At 34.6% G+C, this 19579-nt stretch overlaps 1 protein-coding gene across 1 annotated transcript in view; it reads right to left on the bottom strand.

The window, feature by feature from the left end:
- The window catches only part of LOC123558228 (multiple epidermal growth factor-like domains protein 10), a 21793-nt gene extending 2214 nt beyond the window's left edge, over positions 1–19579 (bottom strand). Inside the window, exons 1-9 of the mRNA XM_045350105.2 lie at positions 19486–19579; positions 17248–17385; positions 14380–14545; positions 12454–12591; positions 5576–5713; positions 5022–5159; positions 3353–3490; positions 2803–2940; positions 1622–1759 (exon numbers count right to left, since the gene is read on the bottom strand). Coding sequence (XP_045206040.2) covers positions 1622–1759; positions 2803–2940; positions 3353–3490; positions 5022–5159; positions 5576–5713; positions 12454–12591; positions 14380–14545; positions 17248–17385; positions 19486–19491 — 1138 coding nt within the window. The 5' untranslated portion in view covers positions 19492–19579. The remainder of the gene's footprint in view (positions 1–1621; positions 1760–2802; positions 2941–3352; positions 3491–5021; positions 5160–5575; positions 5714–12453; positions 12592–14379; positions 14546–17247; positions 17386–19485) is intronic.

Below are 19579 nucleotides of genomic sequence, written 5' to 3'. Positions count from 1 at the left end.
ACATTTTTTTTCAGGAAAATAACAATTCACAATACGTTCATAAAACACACATGTGTCAATAATCCCTGCAAACTTCGGTATGAAGTAATTCTTCAGAAGAAAACTGCACAAGAAACTGCTAGCATAGAACTTAGTATTAATAGAAGTTGCAATACTTAGCAGTGGCAGTAAAGTACGGTAGCGGCAACAATAGAAAGTAGTAGTAGTAGTAGTAGTAGTAGTAGTGGCAGTGGTAGTGGCAGTTGCAGCAGCAGCAGCAGCAGCAGCAGCAGAGGAATAAGTGACAGCAACAATAGCAGCAGGAGAACAAGAGGTAGATGTACAAGACGTATTAGTGGAAGCAGGTATAGTGGTATCAGTAGTAGTAATAGTAGTAGAAGTAGTAATAGTAGTAGAAGAAGAAGAAGTACATGTAGTAATAGCAATAGAAGTAGCGGCACCAGTAGTAGTAGTACAATCAAAATGTTAACTATTGGCAATGGAGGGTATTAGAGTTGTAGATCTAGTACAATTGTCCGTTAGGTTTGGTGGGGATCTCTTTTTAATAGATATTATCGTCGAAAGTCTTTTTAGGAGCCGGTGTTTTACACGGAAAGAGTAACTTTTTTAAATAGAATAATATCCGGGAATCGATATTGTATGAGAGTTCGAATGTAGTAATTTCGGCAGTCAGTATTTCTATAGAATAATAACCGGGGTCGTTATTCTATGAGATTTGAAGGGAGTCATCTTTAGGGAGTCAGTATTTTACTTGGAGGGGTCAGTTTTTCTATAGAATAATGACCGGGGGTCGTTATTCTATAGAGTTTTCAAAGGGAGTCAGTTTTTTATAAGGGGAGTCAATATTTTACAGGAAAGGAGTCACATTTTCTATAGAATAATGACCGGGGGTCGTTATTCTATGGGGGTCGAAATACTTCATTACACCGGCAATCGGAATCGAACAGAGAAAAAGATGCAAATCTTTCAGAAACAAGGCAGTCTGAAAGACAGCTATATTATGTATAGAGAAAGGGTTGATGGTATTGGATGGAAACATTGACCCTGAATTGTGACCTTGACCTTGAGTCAACATGGCTGATTCATATAAGTTCTACACATTGTCTTGATGAGGTGATCATAAGTTCTGCTCATTGTCTTGATGAGATGATCATTTGACCCAATGTTCATGAAAATCTTTTAAGGGGGTTAAGAGACACAGAGTGGATACAAAATGGAAGGCTAAAACCTTTGACCCTGAGTTGTGACCTTGACGTTGAGCCGATGTGGCTGACTTATAATTCATGCACATTGTCTTGGTAAGTTGATCAGTTGACCCAAGTTTCATGAAAATCCTTCAATAGGAAAGAGCGGACACAAAATGGAAGGCTTAAATCTTTGACCTTGAGTTGTGACCTTGACCTTGAGCCGACATGACTAACTCATAAGTTCTAAACATTGCCTTGATAAGGTGATCATTGAACCCAAGTTTCATGAAAATCTTTTAAGGGGTTTAAGTTATATGGAGCGGACACAATTGTTACGGACTGACGGAAGGACGGAAGAAAGGACGGACAGAGACCATTCCTATAACCCCTCACCACTCGCGGCGGGGGGATTAATTAACATTGTGGAAAAGTACCTGTGGCACAGTTAGAACCTTGCCAACCAGGTTCACACAAATAATTATCACACTCTCCTGTTGCAGCATCACAGTTTGTATCATCAATACAATGACATGTCGATGTACAGTTATATCCATATGTACGATGATTGCACGCTTAAGGAAACAAAACATAAGGCATACCTTTTATGTATCGTCTTGTGATAAATGATTCTATAATGTTCAAATATCTATAGTCTTTAAACACTGTTTTATTTTTTTCTTAGATTACGAGTGGCGCGCTCACTAAATACCTTACTTAAAACATATTGCATCTAAAACATGAGTATGAAACATTCAGGCTATTGTTAAAGCTTTTAGACTATAAAATATGGGACAGAAACTGAAAGACAACTGGCTTATTTTTTTATTCTGGTTTCATAAAAATCTCAACATACTCATGGTAATTTAAAATGGTAACAATTTCTAAATGCAAAAGGGCCATGATGGTGACGAGTCGCTTTCCAGACCTTGACTCTTTGACAATATTGCATTTATTACGGAATTAGATGGACAAATTTCATAAAGAAAACTTGTGATTGCCCTTGTTAAAATTTTTTTATAACTTGACCAGAACTAGATTTTATGCCAAGGTGACCCTGTTTCGCAATTGCTATCAATTTAAGACAAACGTGGAAAATGTGACCTATAGCGAGGTAATATTGTTTATAGTCTTTACAAAGAATTTTCATGATTAGACATTATGCCTTAGGATGTAACCACGGATGGTTCTTTTTAGATTTGATATTTATTCAGACGACAAACATTCTGTGCAGGTTTTATACAGTTAAACGAACGTGAAAATACAGCTTCTAAAGTCTTAAAAACGTTTTCTTTGATCTGACCTACGTATTTGAATCGACATGACGTGACTTAAAACATGACCAAGGTTTTATATAATCTTCCTGATAAAATTCAATATAGAACAAGTCAAAAAGACGATCTATAGAGTTAAAAAGTGCCTGTACATATGAGAAGAAATGTCTTATTTGCTTTCCAAAGTTTGACCAATATCCAACGGATTTGTTTCAAAATGAGGTTGACTGAAACTATAATTATTTGCTATTTAATGTAAAAAAAATTAACTTTTTCATTGTTCCACAACTGTACATGCTGCTTTATTCTTGCAAAACATCTGTTTTGTGCATATAAGTTTGTACCTATACTACAGCTAGAGGTAAGCCATCCAGGATCACACAAACCAGTTTCACAATCTCCAGAGAATACGTCACAACTTGAGTTGTTACGGCAATTACATTCCGATGAACAATTATAGCCGAAATGTCGATAGTCGCAGGCTTAACAACAAAAGAAACACAATTGATAAAATATGTGTGAACTTTAGTTCTATTAGCCGTATGAATAATACTGCATTTAATATAGCATCTATAATGACTACTAAGCTAAGACTAGCTAAAACTTGTATAGTAGCGTTACGCATAATATTTATTGGGTACTATCCACCAAAAAGCCCAAACATTGCTCTTAGATAGTCAAATAAACTACACACGGATATTGTTTACGATGTATAACACCTGACAACGCTATAAATATATAAGTAAGCTAGAAGCTTCTTTTTTTTCGAAACAACCAGGGTGAAATATTCTCTCTTTTTTTGTATTACAGAAATAGCGACAAAATACAATGTTTTCCTAAGTAGCAGGGCAGTTTATTGCCATTAAAATTTCAACGGTGTTTAGTAGCTGATACCTTGGTCACAACTTGAGCCTTGCCATCCAGGCTCGCACAAACCATTTACACATTCTCCAGAGGCGGCGTCACAGCGTGAATGATCGAGACAATGGCATGATGATAAACAGTTAAAGCCAAATGAGCCAAGTTCGCATGCTTGAGAAAGAAATTGATATAAGGTTTTACGAAAATCAGTTTAGATTTTAATAGGCGATTCAATATATTTTGAGGTATTTGTGTCTAGCTGATGTTTTAATATTAATAAAGTTGTAATTTTGTTGAGTAGTTTCTAATAGTCTTTAAACACTGTTCTATTTTTTTTCTCAGAATTCGGGTAGCGCTCTCACTAATTACCTTAAAACCTAATGCATGTAAAACTTGCGTACGGAGCATTCAGACTATTGTTAAAAACATTTAGACTATGAAATATAGGAAAGAAATTGAAAGACAAATGGCTTAGTTTTGTATTCTAGTATTATAAACAGCTCAACATATTTATGTGAATTTAATTTGGCAAAAGTTTTTAAATGCAAAAGGGCCATGATGCTTCCGAGTCGCTTACCTGACTTTGAACGTTTGACAATATATATCTTACTTGTAATAACTGCATTTATTACGAAACTAGATTGACATGTTTCATTAAGAAAAATGTGATTGCCCTTGTTAATATTTCTTATTATTTGACCAGAACTAGATTTTATGCCAAGATCACCCTGTTTCGCAACTACGATCAATCAAAGACAAACGTAGAAAATGTGACCTATAGCGTGGTAATATTGTTTATAGTCTTTACAAAGATTTTACATGATTAGACCTTGTATCTTACGTTGTAATAACAGATGGCCCATGCTTTGATTTGACATAGCTTTTATTCAGACAAACATTCTGTAGAGGTTTCATATAGTTAAATGAACGACTTCTAATGTCTAAATGAACGTGAAAATACAGCTTCTAAAGTCTTAAAAAAACTTTTCTTTGATATAATCTAGGTATTTGAATCCACATGACGAGACTAAAAACATGGCCAAGGTTTTATATAATCTTTCAGATCAAGTTAGATACAGAACAAGTCGAAAAGATGACATATAGAGTTTAAGAATTTTCTATAGTTTGAAATACATGTAGTGACCTAGAATTTGACACCTATAAACCCAAATGTAAAAATAATCTAGAGTTGATAAAAGCAAACTTTCATAAAGGTTTGATATACGAGTACATGCAAAAGAAAATATGGCTTTAAGCAAGAAATTTCTATTATTAAATCAAGTGACCCCAGAACGAGACGTTGTTACATTCAGACCATGTCTTATAAAGATTTGATAACATTTATGACTTCTAGATCGTTATTAAATGTCAAACTGACGATGGACACAGGGATATCACAATAGCTTACCTTGAGCACACTGTGTTCATCTTAACTAAAAAAGGAACAGTGGCAATGTACTTAACAATTTTGACAATTGTAAATGGAAATGGAATTATTCTGTTACCTCAGTACATACACATAACTGTCCATCTTCTAACTTAGATAATCAAACATTTATAATGGATAGTATGGAAATGTTGTAATGAAAATAAAAAGTGCCTATGTATCTGTACATATGTGTAGAAATGTCTTATCTGCTTTCCAAAGTTTGATGCTACTTTGTTCTTGCAAAACATCTGTTTTGTGCATGTAAGTTTGTACCTATACTACAGCTAGAGTTAAGCCATCCAGGATCACACAAACCAGTATCACAATCTCCAGAGAATACGTCACAACTTGAGTTGTTACGGCAATTACATACCGATGAACAATTATAGCCGAAATGTCGATAGTCGCAGGCTTAACAGCAAAAGAAACACAATTGATAAAATATGTGTGAACTTTAGTTCTATTATCCCTATGAATAATTTAGCATTTAATATAGCTTCTATCACGAACTATGACTACTAAGCTGAGACTAGCTTAATTTGTATAGTAGCGTTACGCATAATATTCATCGGGTACTATCGACAAAAAAAGCATAAACATTGCTCTTAGATAGTCAATTCAAGCTACACACGGATATTGTTTTAAGATGTATAATACAAATGTACATAACAACTCTATAAATATATAAGTAAGCTAGAACTGAAATGTGCCTTCGTTTTCAAAACAACCCGGATGAAATATTCCCTTTTTATTACAGAAATAGCGACAAGTTACAATGTTTCCCCTAAATAACAGGATAGTTGATTGACATGTGTAATAGCTGATACCTTTATCACAACTTGAACCTTGCCATCCAGGCTCGCACAAACCAACACTACATTCTCCAGATACGTGGTCACAGCTTGAATTATCGAGACAATGGCACGTTGATGAACAAGTTAAGCCAAATGAGCCATGTTCGCATTCTTGAGAAAAAAAAAATGATATAAGTTTTTACGATAATCCATTTAAGGCTCACTGTGTGATTCGATATATATCTAGGTATTTTTGTCTTGCTGATGTTTTGATACTAGTAAAGCTGTAATTTTGTAGATTATTTTAAAAACTGAATACTTAACATATTTGTGATTTAAAGTTGTAACAGCACTCAGACATAATACTAAATAGTGTTCAAGATGAGCAAAGTAAAAGGTGGACTTGAAATCAAAATATCGCCCAATCAGAGATGTATGATCACTAAAAGCAATTCTGACAAGTCTTGACTTTACTTCATCAAGCCGGATTAAATGATAAAACCAAGATCAGTCTTATGGAAAGGAAAATCAGCCTGCGCATTAATGTCTTCCCATGTGTACATTTATAAAAACAGTAACAATACTTTCTTTCGAAAGACTTGACAGATAGAAAATAATTCCAAATAATGCCGTCTGCTTGAAGTGTGCGGATCTGTTAAGTCATGGGCAAATATCTGAAAACTAAGCACACGGATCTAGGCATTTCATTGGACAATATTGTAATAAACAATGCATTGATGTATACTTGTAAAATGTTTTATTATAATGTGCATTAAAGGCACTGACCTCCAGATTTGGCTAAAAATAATGTTTTCTTTCAAATGGAAGTTTGGTTATATTATGAGCATTGAAATATGAATTTTTGTTTCTAAAATATTTAAAAAATTCTAAATCAAGAACAAAAGATGTCCGCGTCGGGAATCGAACCCCGGACCGCCGCGGCAATAAAGACATTTTCCCGTCGTCGTAACCAATAGCGTTATAGCGGAAGTAGTGGATTATAACTTCAAAATATAGATATTTATAACGGAGACAGTTTACATGGAGTAAAAGCGTTATAAACGCTTGTCGATTTTCATCGTAAAAAGTAGTAAATCAGCAAATTTTAATGTGTTTCTGTAACATATAGTTTATCAGTAATTAAGTTTTAAAGCCTTATTAAGAAAGAAAGCATTTTTTCCAGATCTCTGAAAAAAATGTTTTTCTTGTCGAATGATCTGGAGGCCAGTCCCTTTAAGGAAAAATCCATTTGTGTAAATGTCACCAAAATTGTGATTTTCCTATAGACTCCTGTTTTGATAATTTGCGTGAGGTTAAAATTATTCTACCAAAGAATTAAGAAAAAGATCCAATCCATTTATTAGCCAACCTTTCTAAGTGTAGTCTAGGGTTGTTAAAAAAACCTCTACATTGTTGAAAAAAATCCACATGACGCAGAATTAATGGAAGCACATATTAAAATCAAGTTTTATTCGTAACCCTTATCATGATAGACACGATTGATTCTGCCTTTGCGACCTGTTACAGAAATCAGCGTGAAGTTAGCGTAGACAGTAACAGCAGTACTAGCAGTATTGCTGCTATAATTGCTGCTTGAAGTTAAAACAGTAACAGCATAAGTCGGGGATTGCACGAGATACACTATTAAAACAGTTTTGGCAATCAATGCAGTATGTTCCGACGAAACAAGTTCAAACTTTTTCAAAATAATAATTTAGTTATTTTTCGTGTTTCGAGTGCTCAATTACGGCTGTATTCTGCACCAAAACGGTGAAATGATCCACTCAAGTCATCGTTGATATAAAATATACTTTGAAATCGTCTCAAGTAAGTTTTGCATTGTGTGCTTAAGAAAAACGTTCAATGATGTTTAAAAGCAGAAAAAAATATGTTTGAGGAATTGTTGAAGCATACTGATATATTACTGATATGTATGCCCTAAAATAGAACATGTTAAATTGCCTATGGATGTTCATGATGCCGGCGGCACACAACCAAATAGAACTCATGACGAAATTGGAACGTCTTTTAGTGCTTCGCTACAACTGTATTCCGCACACTGAAACGATGAACCTGAGCAAGAATATGGTCAACTTAGGTTCGTATTGGAGTTTTATGAGATTCAACATAAAATCAGTTTTATCAACGTATGTTTTTGTGGCGACGAAGAACAGTATAATGTATTTAAAATCATACTTTTGGGCATTGTTCAGGTGTCAGAAAATAGGCCCGAATCCTTGTAACTGCTGTAATTCACAGCGTTCACAAGGGCTTGGAGATGCATTGGAACACGTTAATATATTGCTTGTATGTTTGCCGACCAAAACGATGAACTCGAAACAAAATTTGGTCAGCATAGGTCATCGTCGGGGAACTATGAAATCTGTTTTAGCAATTAATCAATGTCCCGGTGAACAATCTTAGCTGTGTAAAGTCGTAACTTTGGTCGTTTTTCATGTGTCAAACAATGGCCTCGAACCCTTGTTACTGCTGACAATCACACCGTTTAGGAGGGCTTGAGGATGTATTGAACCATTTCGAATTACTTCTGATATGTTCGTCAAAAAATAGCACATATAACATTGCCCACGGAAAATGCTGGCGGCATACGTTCAAGGGAGGCCTAATTATCAAAACTGAGAAAATGTTTTGATTCTTAGATACTTTTGTATTCTATACTGAAACAACGGACTCGAGACAAGGTTTGGTCAATATAAGTCAATATAGGGATCTTTTTGAAATACGTTTTAGTAAATTGTGATTTTGAGTCGAGGAAGAACGGGTGAATGTGTCTGCTGAAAATTGTAATTGTGAAAATGTTTCAAGTGTAAGAAAATGGGCTCAAATCTTAATATAGTGCAGTAATTTATAGCGGTCAGGTGGAGGGGGGTGGGGGGGGGGGGGGGCTTGTGGATGGATTGAGCCATGTCGGGTTATTGCTGACATTTTGTTTTATTAATAGTCCGAGTGGTTAAGGTCGCTGACTTCAAATCTCATGCCCCTCATCGATGTGAGTTCGAGCCTCACTCGGGGCGTTGATTTTTTCATGTGAGGAAGCTATCAAGCTGGCTTACGGAAGGTCGGTGGTTCTACCATGGTGCCCGCTCGTGATGAAATTATGTACGGAGGGGCACTTTAGGTCTTCCTCCACCATCAAAGCTGGAAAGTCGCCATATGACCTACAGTTGTGTCGGCGCGGCGTTAAACCCAACAAAATAAATACATTAGCGAAGGATTTTCAGAATGCCGGCGGCATGCGTCCAAATATGACCTCATTACAAAAACTGCATATGGCTGGGTATTTTGCATTTAAGGCTAAGGTCATCGTATGACAATATGAAAAAAACTCTGAAGTCCGTTTAAGCTATTAAAGTATTACAGTATGTGCCGGTGAAGAACGGTCTAATCAGTATAAAAATCGTTATTTTCGAGATTTTTATTTTTTCTGCAGAAAACTGAGCTCAAATCCTTGAAACTGCTGTAATTCACAGCGTTAAGAAGGACACGAGGACGAAACATGTTGATATATTACTTTTCCTTTTGTGCTCAGGTGAGCTATTGTAATCACGCTGTGTCCGTCGTCCGTCGTGCGTGCGTGCGTGCGTCCGTTCGTCTGTCAAGTCGACAGTCCGTCGACAACATTTGTGTTTAAACGACATCTCCTCCAAAACCAATGAATGGATTTTGATAAAACTTGACCATGATATTCCTTGGGTAGTCCTCTACCAAAGTTGTTCAAATGGTTCCGCTTGGTTGCACATAGGGACTGCCAGAGCTAAAAAACCCAAAAAACTTCAAACAACATCTCCTCCTAAACCGATGGTCTGATTTTCAAAAAAAAAAAAAATTCACACAAAATGTTCTTATGTCACCCTCTACCAAGATTGTTCAAATTATACCGATTTGTAAAAAAAACATGGCTGCCAGAGGGCGTGGTCACTTTTCCCTATATGTATATAGTGGAAACTTTAAAAATCTTCTTGTATGAAATAGCTTGTCCGATTTTAGATTAATTTTACACAAATGGTCTTGTGTGACCCTCTACCAAGATTGTTCAAATTATTCTGATTCATCAAAAAAAAGACAAAACAACAACAACAACAACATGGCCGCCAGAGGGCGTGTTCACTTTTCCCTGTAGGTATATAGTGGAAACTTTAAAAATCTTCTTGTTTGAAACTGCTTGCCCAATTTTACACAAATGGTCCTTGTGTGACCCTCTACCAAGATTGTTCAAATTATTTTGATTCGTCACAAAACATGGCCACCAGAGGGCGTGGTCACTTTTCCTTATATGTATATAGTGGAAACTTTAAAAATCTTCTTGCCTGAAACTGCTTGCCCGATTTTAGAATAATTTTACACAAAGGGTCTTGTGTGACCCTCTACCAAGATTGTTCAAATTATTCTGATTCATGAAAAAAAAGACAAAAAACAAAAAAAAAACAACATGGACTCAAGAGGGCGTGTTCACTTTCCCCTGTATGTATATAGTGGAAACTTTAAAAATCTTCTTGTTTGAAACTGCTTGCCCGATTTTAGAATAATTTTACACAAATGGTCCTTGTGTTACCCTCTACCAAGATTGTTCAAATTATTTTGATTTGTCAATGTCAAAAAACATGGCCACCAGAGGGCGTGGTCACTTTTCCCTGTATGTATATAGCGGAAAATTTAAAAATCTTCTAGTGTGAAACTGCTAGTCCGACTTTAAAATAATTTTACAAAAATGGTCCTTGTGTTACCCTCTACCAATATTGTTCAAATTATTTTGATTTGTCAAAACACATGGCCGCCAGAGGGCGTGTTCACTTTTCCCTATATGTATAGAGTGGAAAGTTTAAAAATCTTCTAGTTTTAAACTGCATGCCCGATTTTAAAATATTTTTACACAAATGGTTCTTGTGTGACCTTCCTCCAAAATTTTTCAAATTATTCCGATTCGTCAGAAAACATGGCTGCCAGGGGGGCGTGGTCACTTTTCTTCTCTGAATCGATAATAGCAAGAGCCTTGATATTTGGCGTGTGATATCAGATTTGTAATGTCTACCGTAATTGTTCAAATTATTGCCCTAGGTTCAAATGGGCTCGAATCCATGTTACTGTTGTAAGTCACAACGTCTAGGAGAGCTTGAGGATGCACTCAACCATGATGATACGAGTATTTTGCAAGTCCAAAAATACTACATATTACATTGCCGACGGATTTTTGGGGTGCTGGTGACATACGTCCGAAAAAATGACTCTTTACGAAATTGGAACATAGTTTGGTGCTTAGATACTGCTATATTATACACTGCATCGAAAGTATCGAGCCGAGATTTGGTCACCATAGGTTGTCGCCCGACTCTTAAGGATATACAATATAGAATCAGTTTGAGCAATTTATGTATAATGTGCCAACAAAGAATGACGAAATCTGTTTATAATCATAATATGGGCATTTTTCTAATGTCAGAACTGTTGTAATTACTGTAATTCGCAGTGTTTAGGAGAGCTCGAGAAGACATGCTGATATACTGATTGTATTTTTGTTCAATTAAAAGTATATATTTCATTGCCAATATGCTGGTATCATTTTGTTTTAAAATTAAATATGTTTTGATATTGAGATACTGATGCAGATGCTTTCTGCTCCAAAACCATGGACTCATTTTCGCTTTTATCAACTAAGGTGATCGTCATAGACTGTTTGAGAAGCACTATGAAATTGATTTTAGGAATTAAAACATTATGGGAGGTCTAATTTGTAGGTATTGTTTTAATGTATCAGAAAATGGGCTCGAACCCTTGTTACTGTTGTAATTTACAACAATTTTGGACGGATTAAGGACATATTGAACCATGTCGACGCATTTTTCATATAATTGTTCCAAAAATATTACATGTTACATAATCAACGGATTTTGAGGAAACCAGCGGCATATGTCAAAGTAAGGTCTCATTACGGAAATTGAATATGTTTGGTACCAAGTTTCAGTTCTATGCTGTACAGAATTGATTGACTCAAGCCAAAATTGGATCAACGAAATGTGAGAAAAATACTTATTTTAATTTGATTTTGGTATAAAATGCCAGTTATTGAAACGTAGTTGAAGACTAATGAAACACAGAATTATCACACATCTTCACTCCTCCTTGGATATTTATTTATATCATTGATATCCAGGATGAGAACCCGTTGAAAAGTTTGCGGAAACTTTTTTCTGCAAGAAATTATACGCGTGTTTGAATCAAGTTAAAACATTTTATTTTTGCAATGCATACTGGTAATCAGAGCGTTCATTTAGTATGACATTGAAACACTGAACCCTCTTTCTTTGAGTTTTACTCAGTACTGTCATGTTTTTTCAAAAGCGTAAAGAACAGAATTGGTGTGAGCTTCAATTGTGATTTCGTGTGGATTAAAGACAGCTAGATATAAGTGTTTCATTTCATAAAACATGTCAGCAATGCCGTCACACACGCTGCCTCGTCTAAAGTTATTTTTCATTGAAAAGAATTGTTCATTATTTCACTTCTGACGTAAAAGGAAAATCTGTTATTATAACTACTTGCGAGGAATCCAAAAAAATACGGAACGAAATATATATATTCTAAAGCCTTCCTAAACGTTGTGAATTATAGCAGTAACACAAAATTGAGTCCATTTCTTGACAAACAAACAACTGACAAAAATATACCGTTTTAAACTGATCGGCTAATAATGCAATAATTTCTTAAACAGATTTCCCAATGTCCGACTATTGTTGTTATTACTATAACTTTCAAACATGAGCAGCAGTATAACAGCTGTTACTGCTCTACTAGTTACTTCACGCCAGTCTTAAACAATTTTTTAAAACACCTTGTCAGACATCTGCATATATATAACTTTGAAGTAAACAGGTTTGAGGTGTAAACTGTAATACCTTGGTCGCAACTTATACCCGTCCAGCCGGAATCACACAGACCGGAATAGCAATGTCCATATTTAGCCTCACAACTGGTGTTATCACGACAGTAACATATTGAAGAACAGTTATATCCGAACGACCTATTGTTGCAGACTTAACACATGAAAGCAGACAGTGTTTACGTATATTACATATATGATGATTACACATGCAGGTCTTTTTTAAGGACGCACGCTACAGTTTCGTAAATTTTTTCTCAATAGTAGATTTTGATGAAATGTTTTGTATTAAAAGATCATGTTATGATGTATTGAAAAATGAAATAAAAATACTAGGTCACTAGCTTTGTTTCAATTTAATTTGCCCCTAGATATGGTGCTATTTTTAACATTTTTCAAAATTTCTATAATCCTAAAATATATTTCAGTAAAGTACAATAATCAGCATAAATTTAATATCTAAGCATTTTTATAACGGGAAACAATATATCTATTTGAAACATGCTCAGAGAAATCAAAAGAAAATGATTTTGTAAAGAATAGGAATACTTGTTCAGCAGACCCAAGGGCTATTTTTGCATATTTTTTTCAATTTTAAGTTAGTACTTCTGCTATTTTATCGAGTTTCACATAATAGAATTTAATCAAACTCTGCATATACCTTTGGTTATGTCTACCTAATCTAAAACAAAAAGAAAATTGATAGGTCACCATATTAGATTTCGCTTATTATAATAAATCAAATTACAACGAGGTGGGGTGTGGCGGGCATTTATACAACGCAGGTTGGTACGAAATACTCTTCCAGTGTTTGAGCAAATGACTTGGAGATATATCAAATTATCAAACGGCAGATTTCTTAATAAGCGTGTTTTAAGGTGTTTCTGAAGCATTTTGATGTCATAGAATGATGAAAGTTTCCGCCTTTCTCCGAACAAAACCTATAGTTTACGAATACGGATGTACGGTGTGGGTACGGTACGGGATTAGAAACAGCTGTGACTCAATGCAGAGTTGGAGCGCCGGTATAAATTACAGACTCCAGTATATGTCGGACTGAAGCAATTTGAACTAAAAGTACTTTGAATGAATATATTTTGTAACCATGGTGATACTTACCCTAACCTTTAGTCAGTATATTATACATATTATACATTAAATGCATGCGAAGAAACCCCAATAATTTGCGAATTTTTGCGGTACGCGACAGTAGATAATCACTTTCAGGCATGCGCAGAACACCGCTCGAACTCTTCAATGAGCTACATCAATTAGAAACACAACCAAATTGGCATGGTGTTGGGGTAAATATCGAACCGTCCGGAAAAACTGTAGCGAGCGCCTTTAAAAAGAAATTTAATACATACTAAGTCTGAAATTCCTCACATGTGACTAACCTTGTTACATTAGATTTTTGAAATTCATCCATCTCATTGCAATTATATTACTCTCGATAAACTGCCAAGAAGAATATCAACATTTGTAAAAATTACAACGCATTTGAAATGTCGTGAAAGCATAGTAAAACACATTTTTCATAATATGTCTTGTTTTATGTTAAGATCTATACAGGTGCGTTTCAATAAATTTTCACAAGTGCATATATTGCAAAATTCTTCGCTATATTCAGATCAAATGCAACGTAATTTTACAAGTCAGTGATGAAGCTTACACAGCTTCAAATGACCAGGTTAAACACATGAAAACTACATTTATGACTTATCCAATAACTGTATAAATGTTAATAAAGCGCTCCAGATCCTGCATATTAGCTTGGCAATTGTATCATTTTACATAATGCTCATTATTACTAGAACGTTAAAACCTTTGACATTGAATTTTAATATTATGGAGTATTTACATGTTAGAAGTCGTACAATTACACTTTATATGCAAATCAAACAACGCAGTAAAAGTATTAATAATTTTGTGAATATTTTACATTTGATTTCTCGGAATGTCAATATTACCGTGATTACAACTATCTCCTTGCCAACCCGCTTCACATAAGCCGCTATCACATCGTCCGTTGATATGGTCACAACTTGAGTTGTTAAGACAATGACATGTATCGTTACATGCATCTCCGAATTGAGGAAAGTCACAAGCTTCAGAAAGTAAATGTTTACAATAAAATTCAGCTGGAAAATCTTAAGAATAGAACTGTTACTGTGATAAACGATTTATATGGATATATAGATAAGCAACTATAACTTAGGCCGCTAAAATACGAACTTTGCAGATTTTAAAAGGGTGCCTCGTGTTAACTTGTTTATATTATACTAGATTTATATCAAATGCTTTCTGATCAATGGTAGGACCGTCATTCTGTCCGCCATTGCGATATCTAGTGTGTGGGTCTTAACAAGTTCTAATCCAACTATCAAACGTGACACCAAAGGCACCGATACTTCTTTCAGTTTCCTTATCAACATGATAAAATTTAAACAGTTTATTACAAACAAGAAAATTAGTCATGTTTTCTTTTAATAATACAGATAAATCTTTATACATTATGTTTTTATCATACGTATGACAGAATTAGACTTTGTATAATATACATATTGTGCAGTCGTTCTTTTTGCATTTTTTATATATCACGTTATTGTTTTGAAAATGATGTACGTGTGGTTTATGGTTTATCTTAAAGAGAACTGCCCTTCCGCAAAAACAATGACTTGACAAATGCGGGTAACTGTAAACAAAATACTAAGTCAAAAAGTGGCGCTTTCGTATATTGTCAAACATTAGGGAAACTACATGCAATTGTTTAGTTTTAAACACAGCTGATGTCCATACAGATGAAAACTTTATTATGTGAATGACCACGGTGTTCGATTATTTGACCTAGATACTTAGAACAGGAATAGAACGTGTGCAATAGAAAGTATGCTTATTGATCGTGTCTTATTGGTCTTGTTTTAGTACCTAGGATTTAAACTATCGGCCTAGTTTTAGACAAGCGATGACGCATTTACAACTTTTCATAGAGTATAAAGAGACAATTGTGACCATGGCTTACTGAAAATACGCAGAAAATGTGGCCTCTTTGGTGTTACACCTTTCCTTATAATTTGACTTAGTGACCTAGTGCTTGACCTCAGATAAACCAGTTTCGCTCTTGATCTAAATTTTACCGAGACAATGATACTTACAAAGCTCTGTGAAGTACATATAGAAATTGGTGCCGCTAGAGAGTTAAAAGGGTTTTCTATGATTTAACACAGGGACCTGTTTTTTCCTTGTATAACCCAGTTTCGAATAAGATCTACATCACATAAACAAACATCTTGACAAAGTTATATGAAATGTGTGTAGAAAAGGTTGCCTCTAGATTGATATCAATGTTTTTCTATGATTGGACCTAGGGATCTAGGTTTTTATCTGAATTACCTAGTTTCGAACTTTACATATTCTATAAAAGCAAATAGTCTGACAAAAGTTTAAGAATATCAGATAGAAAATGTGGTCTTTAATAAAGTGTTGATTATTTTATTTTTTCATATTTGACCTTGTGACCTAGATTTGGCCTCAGATATCCCAGTTTTGATTTGACCAAGATTTTATGCAAAAACATATTCTGAAAACAAATGTAAAAGTTAGCTGTACTCTATGGTGTCATTTTATACTATGATTCAACATAGGGATATATATTGACCTGAGATATAATTCAGTTAATACCTAATCTTGATTTCATAGAGACAGAGTACTTCGAAGATCAGACAGAAAAAAAGCCTCGTGAGTTAATGTTATGACTTGACTTAGTGACCTAGTTTCTGAGGTAAATAACAAAGATCAGAAAAGTTCCGGGAGTTCAAAGAGACAAATATTATGACAAAGTTCATTTAAGATCGGATTTAACTTTTGACCTTTGAGTGTTAATATTAAAATTGTTGATGACGCATGACAGAGTCGGACTGACCTAGAACACATATTGAACATTGTTGGACTATTGATCGGTTAGCGGCGAAAACACAGTGGTGAGTTTACACTACAAATGTGCTCTTCGGACCAAAATATGATTCAAAGTTATACAAGAGTGTTCACAAATTGATCCCCACAATAAATATGAATTAAGTTCAGAAAAGCAAAGAAATTACGACTTTGCAGAAGGCAGCCAAGAAGAGAAACGTCATTTGGGGTAGATGCCATTTACTCTTTGTTCAAATAAACGAATCACTCAAAATAGCGACATTACTAGTATATTCTAAACAAGTGTATGTTTATTGCTAGCATAATAATGGACACGACCCTTTTAGATGCATAGCATAGTATCAACTTAAACTGTGTGATTAGTTATTACTTATCAAAAGATTAATGAAAACATTTCCGACAAAATGTCCGCAAAGGAATAGTCAATATAAGTATTTTACGGGTAAGCGGTTAATACTGTTTAAACAAATTCAAAATAAGTACTTAAAAATTAATGATGTTGATCACTTAACGTTTCGTCAATACTGATGCATTTATAGACAAAACTGACAAATCAAATAATATTTACATATATTCATCACTATAGCGCTAACTCTAAATCGCAAATATAACATTAAAACAACCAACCGTCATCAACACATGTTCGTTTGAACAGTTTTTACCGCTCTTGGAAAATAAATGAAACGGTTTTAACCCCTGGTTAAGACGCAGGTTGGTTCCTCCGCCTAAAGTTTGAACAAAGGCGCATTGTTCTCTACTACCTTCTAATTTGCATTTGCCATATAACATTTCTACACCCAGCACTAAAACTCTAAAATAACAATTATAACTGGCAAAATACTAAGTGATACTAGAAGCAATTATAGTAATCCAGTACCTTTGCTACAGTTCTTAAACTGCCATCCTGGATCACAGCGTTTATTTTTGCAAATTCCAGAATCTTTCGGACATGATTTGTTCTGAAAACAGTGGCACTGGTATTCACAGTCTGATCCAAAGTTTGCGTAGCTGCAAGCTAAAAAAAGATACACAATTGTTATAAGCACAAAAACGAAAAAACAAATTAAAACAAAACTATTTACATTAATTTCTGGTGCTGTGTTTAAATAACGATGAAAGGACGCCTGATAGATTTGAATGTAGTTTTCAAACATTTTTTAAACCTCTCTAAGCTAGTCAATATCTAAAATTTTATTCTGCAGTTGATTCCTTAAAAATAACATGTTACACACCTTTATTTTGCTGAAGTTATAATATACCTATCAAAAGAGACGTCTTTGTGCATGTTCAAGTTCTGAGGAAATAAGTAAGTAATGTTCCTCTGAAAAATTATGTCCCTGTTTAATATTTGTGTACCATTTTACATTGACAACATAAAGTTTAAAACGCTTAGTAAAATATGTTGAGTATATTTTTTGCTTTATAAAAGCACAAATGATTATCTTGACTTTGTCCTTGTGGCTTGACCTATTTGTGTGTTATGTACATTCAAATGAACAACCATTATCAATCATAAAGGAAATACACTTGTAAATGAAAGTCTATATAAAGTCACCAAACTCACTTGCTAAAAAATCATATTAAGTAAAATGTATTACAAAAATCTGGATAGAAAGAACAACCTATATCATTAAACAACTACTGTAACATAAGGCTCCTAATGGTTTGTATAAATATTTTACAGTAGAATTGTCATTAAATCTTTCACGTGTGTATTCGTAATTCAATTTCGGAAACTTGTTACTTGGCCATTGTCTTGGTATTTTGGAGTATGCTTGTTACAATGTATACCCTATCATGATTATTCGTTTTCATTTTAGGCAACGAACCCTATCCACATACATTATTTAAGAAATAATATATCTCATCGGTGATTTGTCGCTGAATAAATCACTGTTTGGAGTTCAGATGCGAAGGAATTATATCACGAGGGCGCAGCCCGAGTGATATAATGCTACGCATCTGAACGACAAACAGTGATTTATTCAAGAACAAATCACTAAATGAGATATATTATTTCGATTCTAACAGGTTATCAAGGACTTTAAAGTACACCCTTGTCGGCATGCATTAAATATTTGCCCGTTTTCAATTGGGTTCTTTTCCAGCGCGCCGCTACGCCGCTTGATGCTATGACGTAATAATTGTGACGTCAGAACAGTGAATTGTTGTTTAATTATTCACTGTTTCAAGCCTTCTTTGTTTAATAGGAAAATGAATCGGATCGTGTTAGAATAAACATTTCTTCATTTTCAACAAGATCTCGCATTACGTCATTTTGTAGACCGAATGCTGCCACTGACATATTACTTAATGTTCAAGACTTCCATGTATATACTATAATCAAGCACATATGCAACCATATTGGTGACCTTAACCTCTTGAAAGTTCTCCAGTTTGTCCAGTTTATAGAACTGAGATTATTAACATCGTCTGATAGTTTTTCATTTAATGTTTTCCACATTTATCATCTCTGCACGACATCCAGAATAAGAATATGTAGCCTGATTAGTACTGATCATGACATTACGTTATTGTGTACAGTTTGGAATCTGTAACTACTACTATTTGAGGGAAACTTATACAGGAAGTGATGGGTCTTGTGGTTGGTCGTGTTGTCTTTGCTGGGATCTTCCCATATAATACACGCCTAGCACCAGCTCTTTCTTGTTGGTCTTCATCTGGGTATTGTCTGAATTTTCAGCCAAAGTATCAGACAGCGTAACGCTGTCCGAATAATGCCTCTTTCGGGTTTATCGGGTTTCGATAAAGAGATTGGGAGAAAGTTAAAATGTTGTTCCTAACATAAGTTTTAGCAATATAAGTTTCCTGGGTTTCAATGAAATATATGCCTCATGCACGCTCGCAACAAAATACTATACTGGCACTCCTACAGTTATGCACCTGTTTGCAGTTCACCTATCTCTCGCAGAAACAATCATCTGAAGTCTCATACCGCTGATACTAAGAAAATCATCAACTTTGATTACACACTTTCAAAACTAAAAAAAATGTTTTTATCAATTTGACTGCTGTCAAACACCATTAAAGATATTAAATGTAAATATTGTGTAAACAGTTTGAGATAATATTTCTATTAAATTGTAACACTTACATTCATTACATGAAGTTCCTTTCCATCCAGGCAAACAACCTTTATTTACACAATGTCCCGTAACTGTATCACAAGTTGAATTGTCAGCACAATG

Source organism: Mercenaria mercenaria, chromosome 5 (genome assembly GCF_021730395.1).
Source record: "Mercenaria mercenaria strain notata chromosome 5, MADL_Memer_1, whole genome shotgun sequence".
Taxonomy (NCBI): domain Eukaryota; kingdom Metazoa; phylum Mollusca; class Bivalvia; order Venerida; family Veneridae; genus Mercenaria; species Mercenaria mercenaria.
The sequence above is the reverse complement of the archived record's forward strand: the minus strand, read 5'-3'. Positions and strand labels throughout refer to the sequence as shown.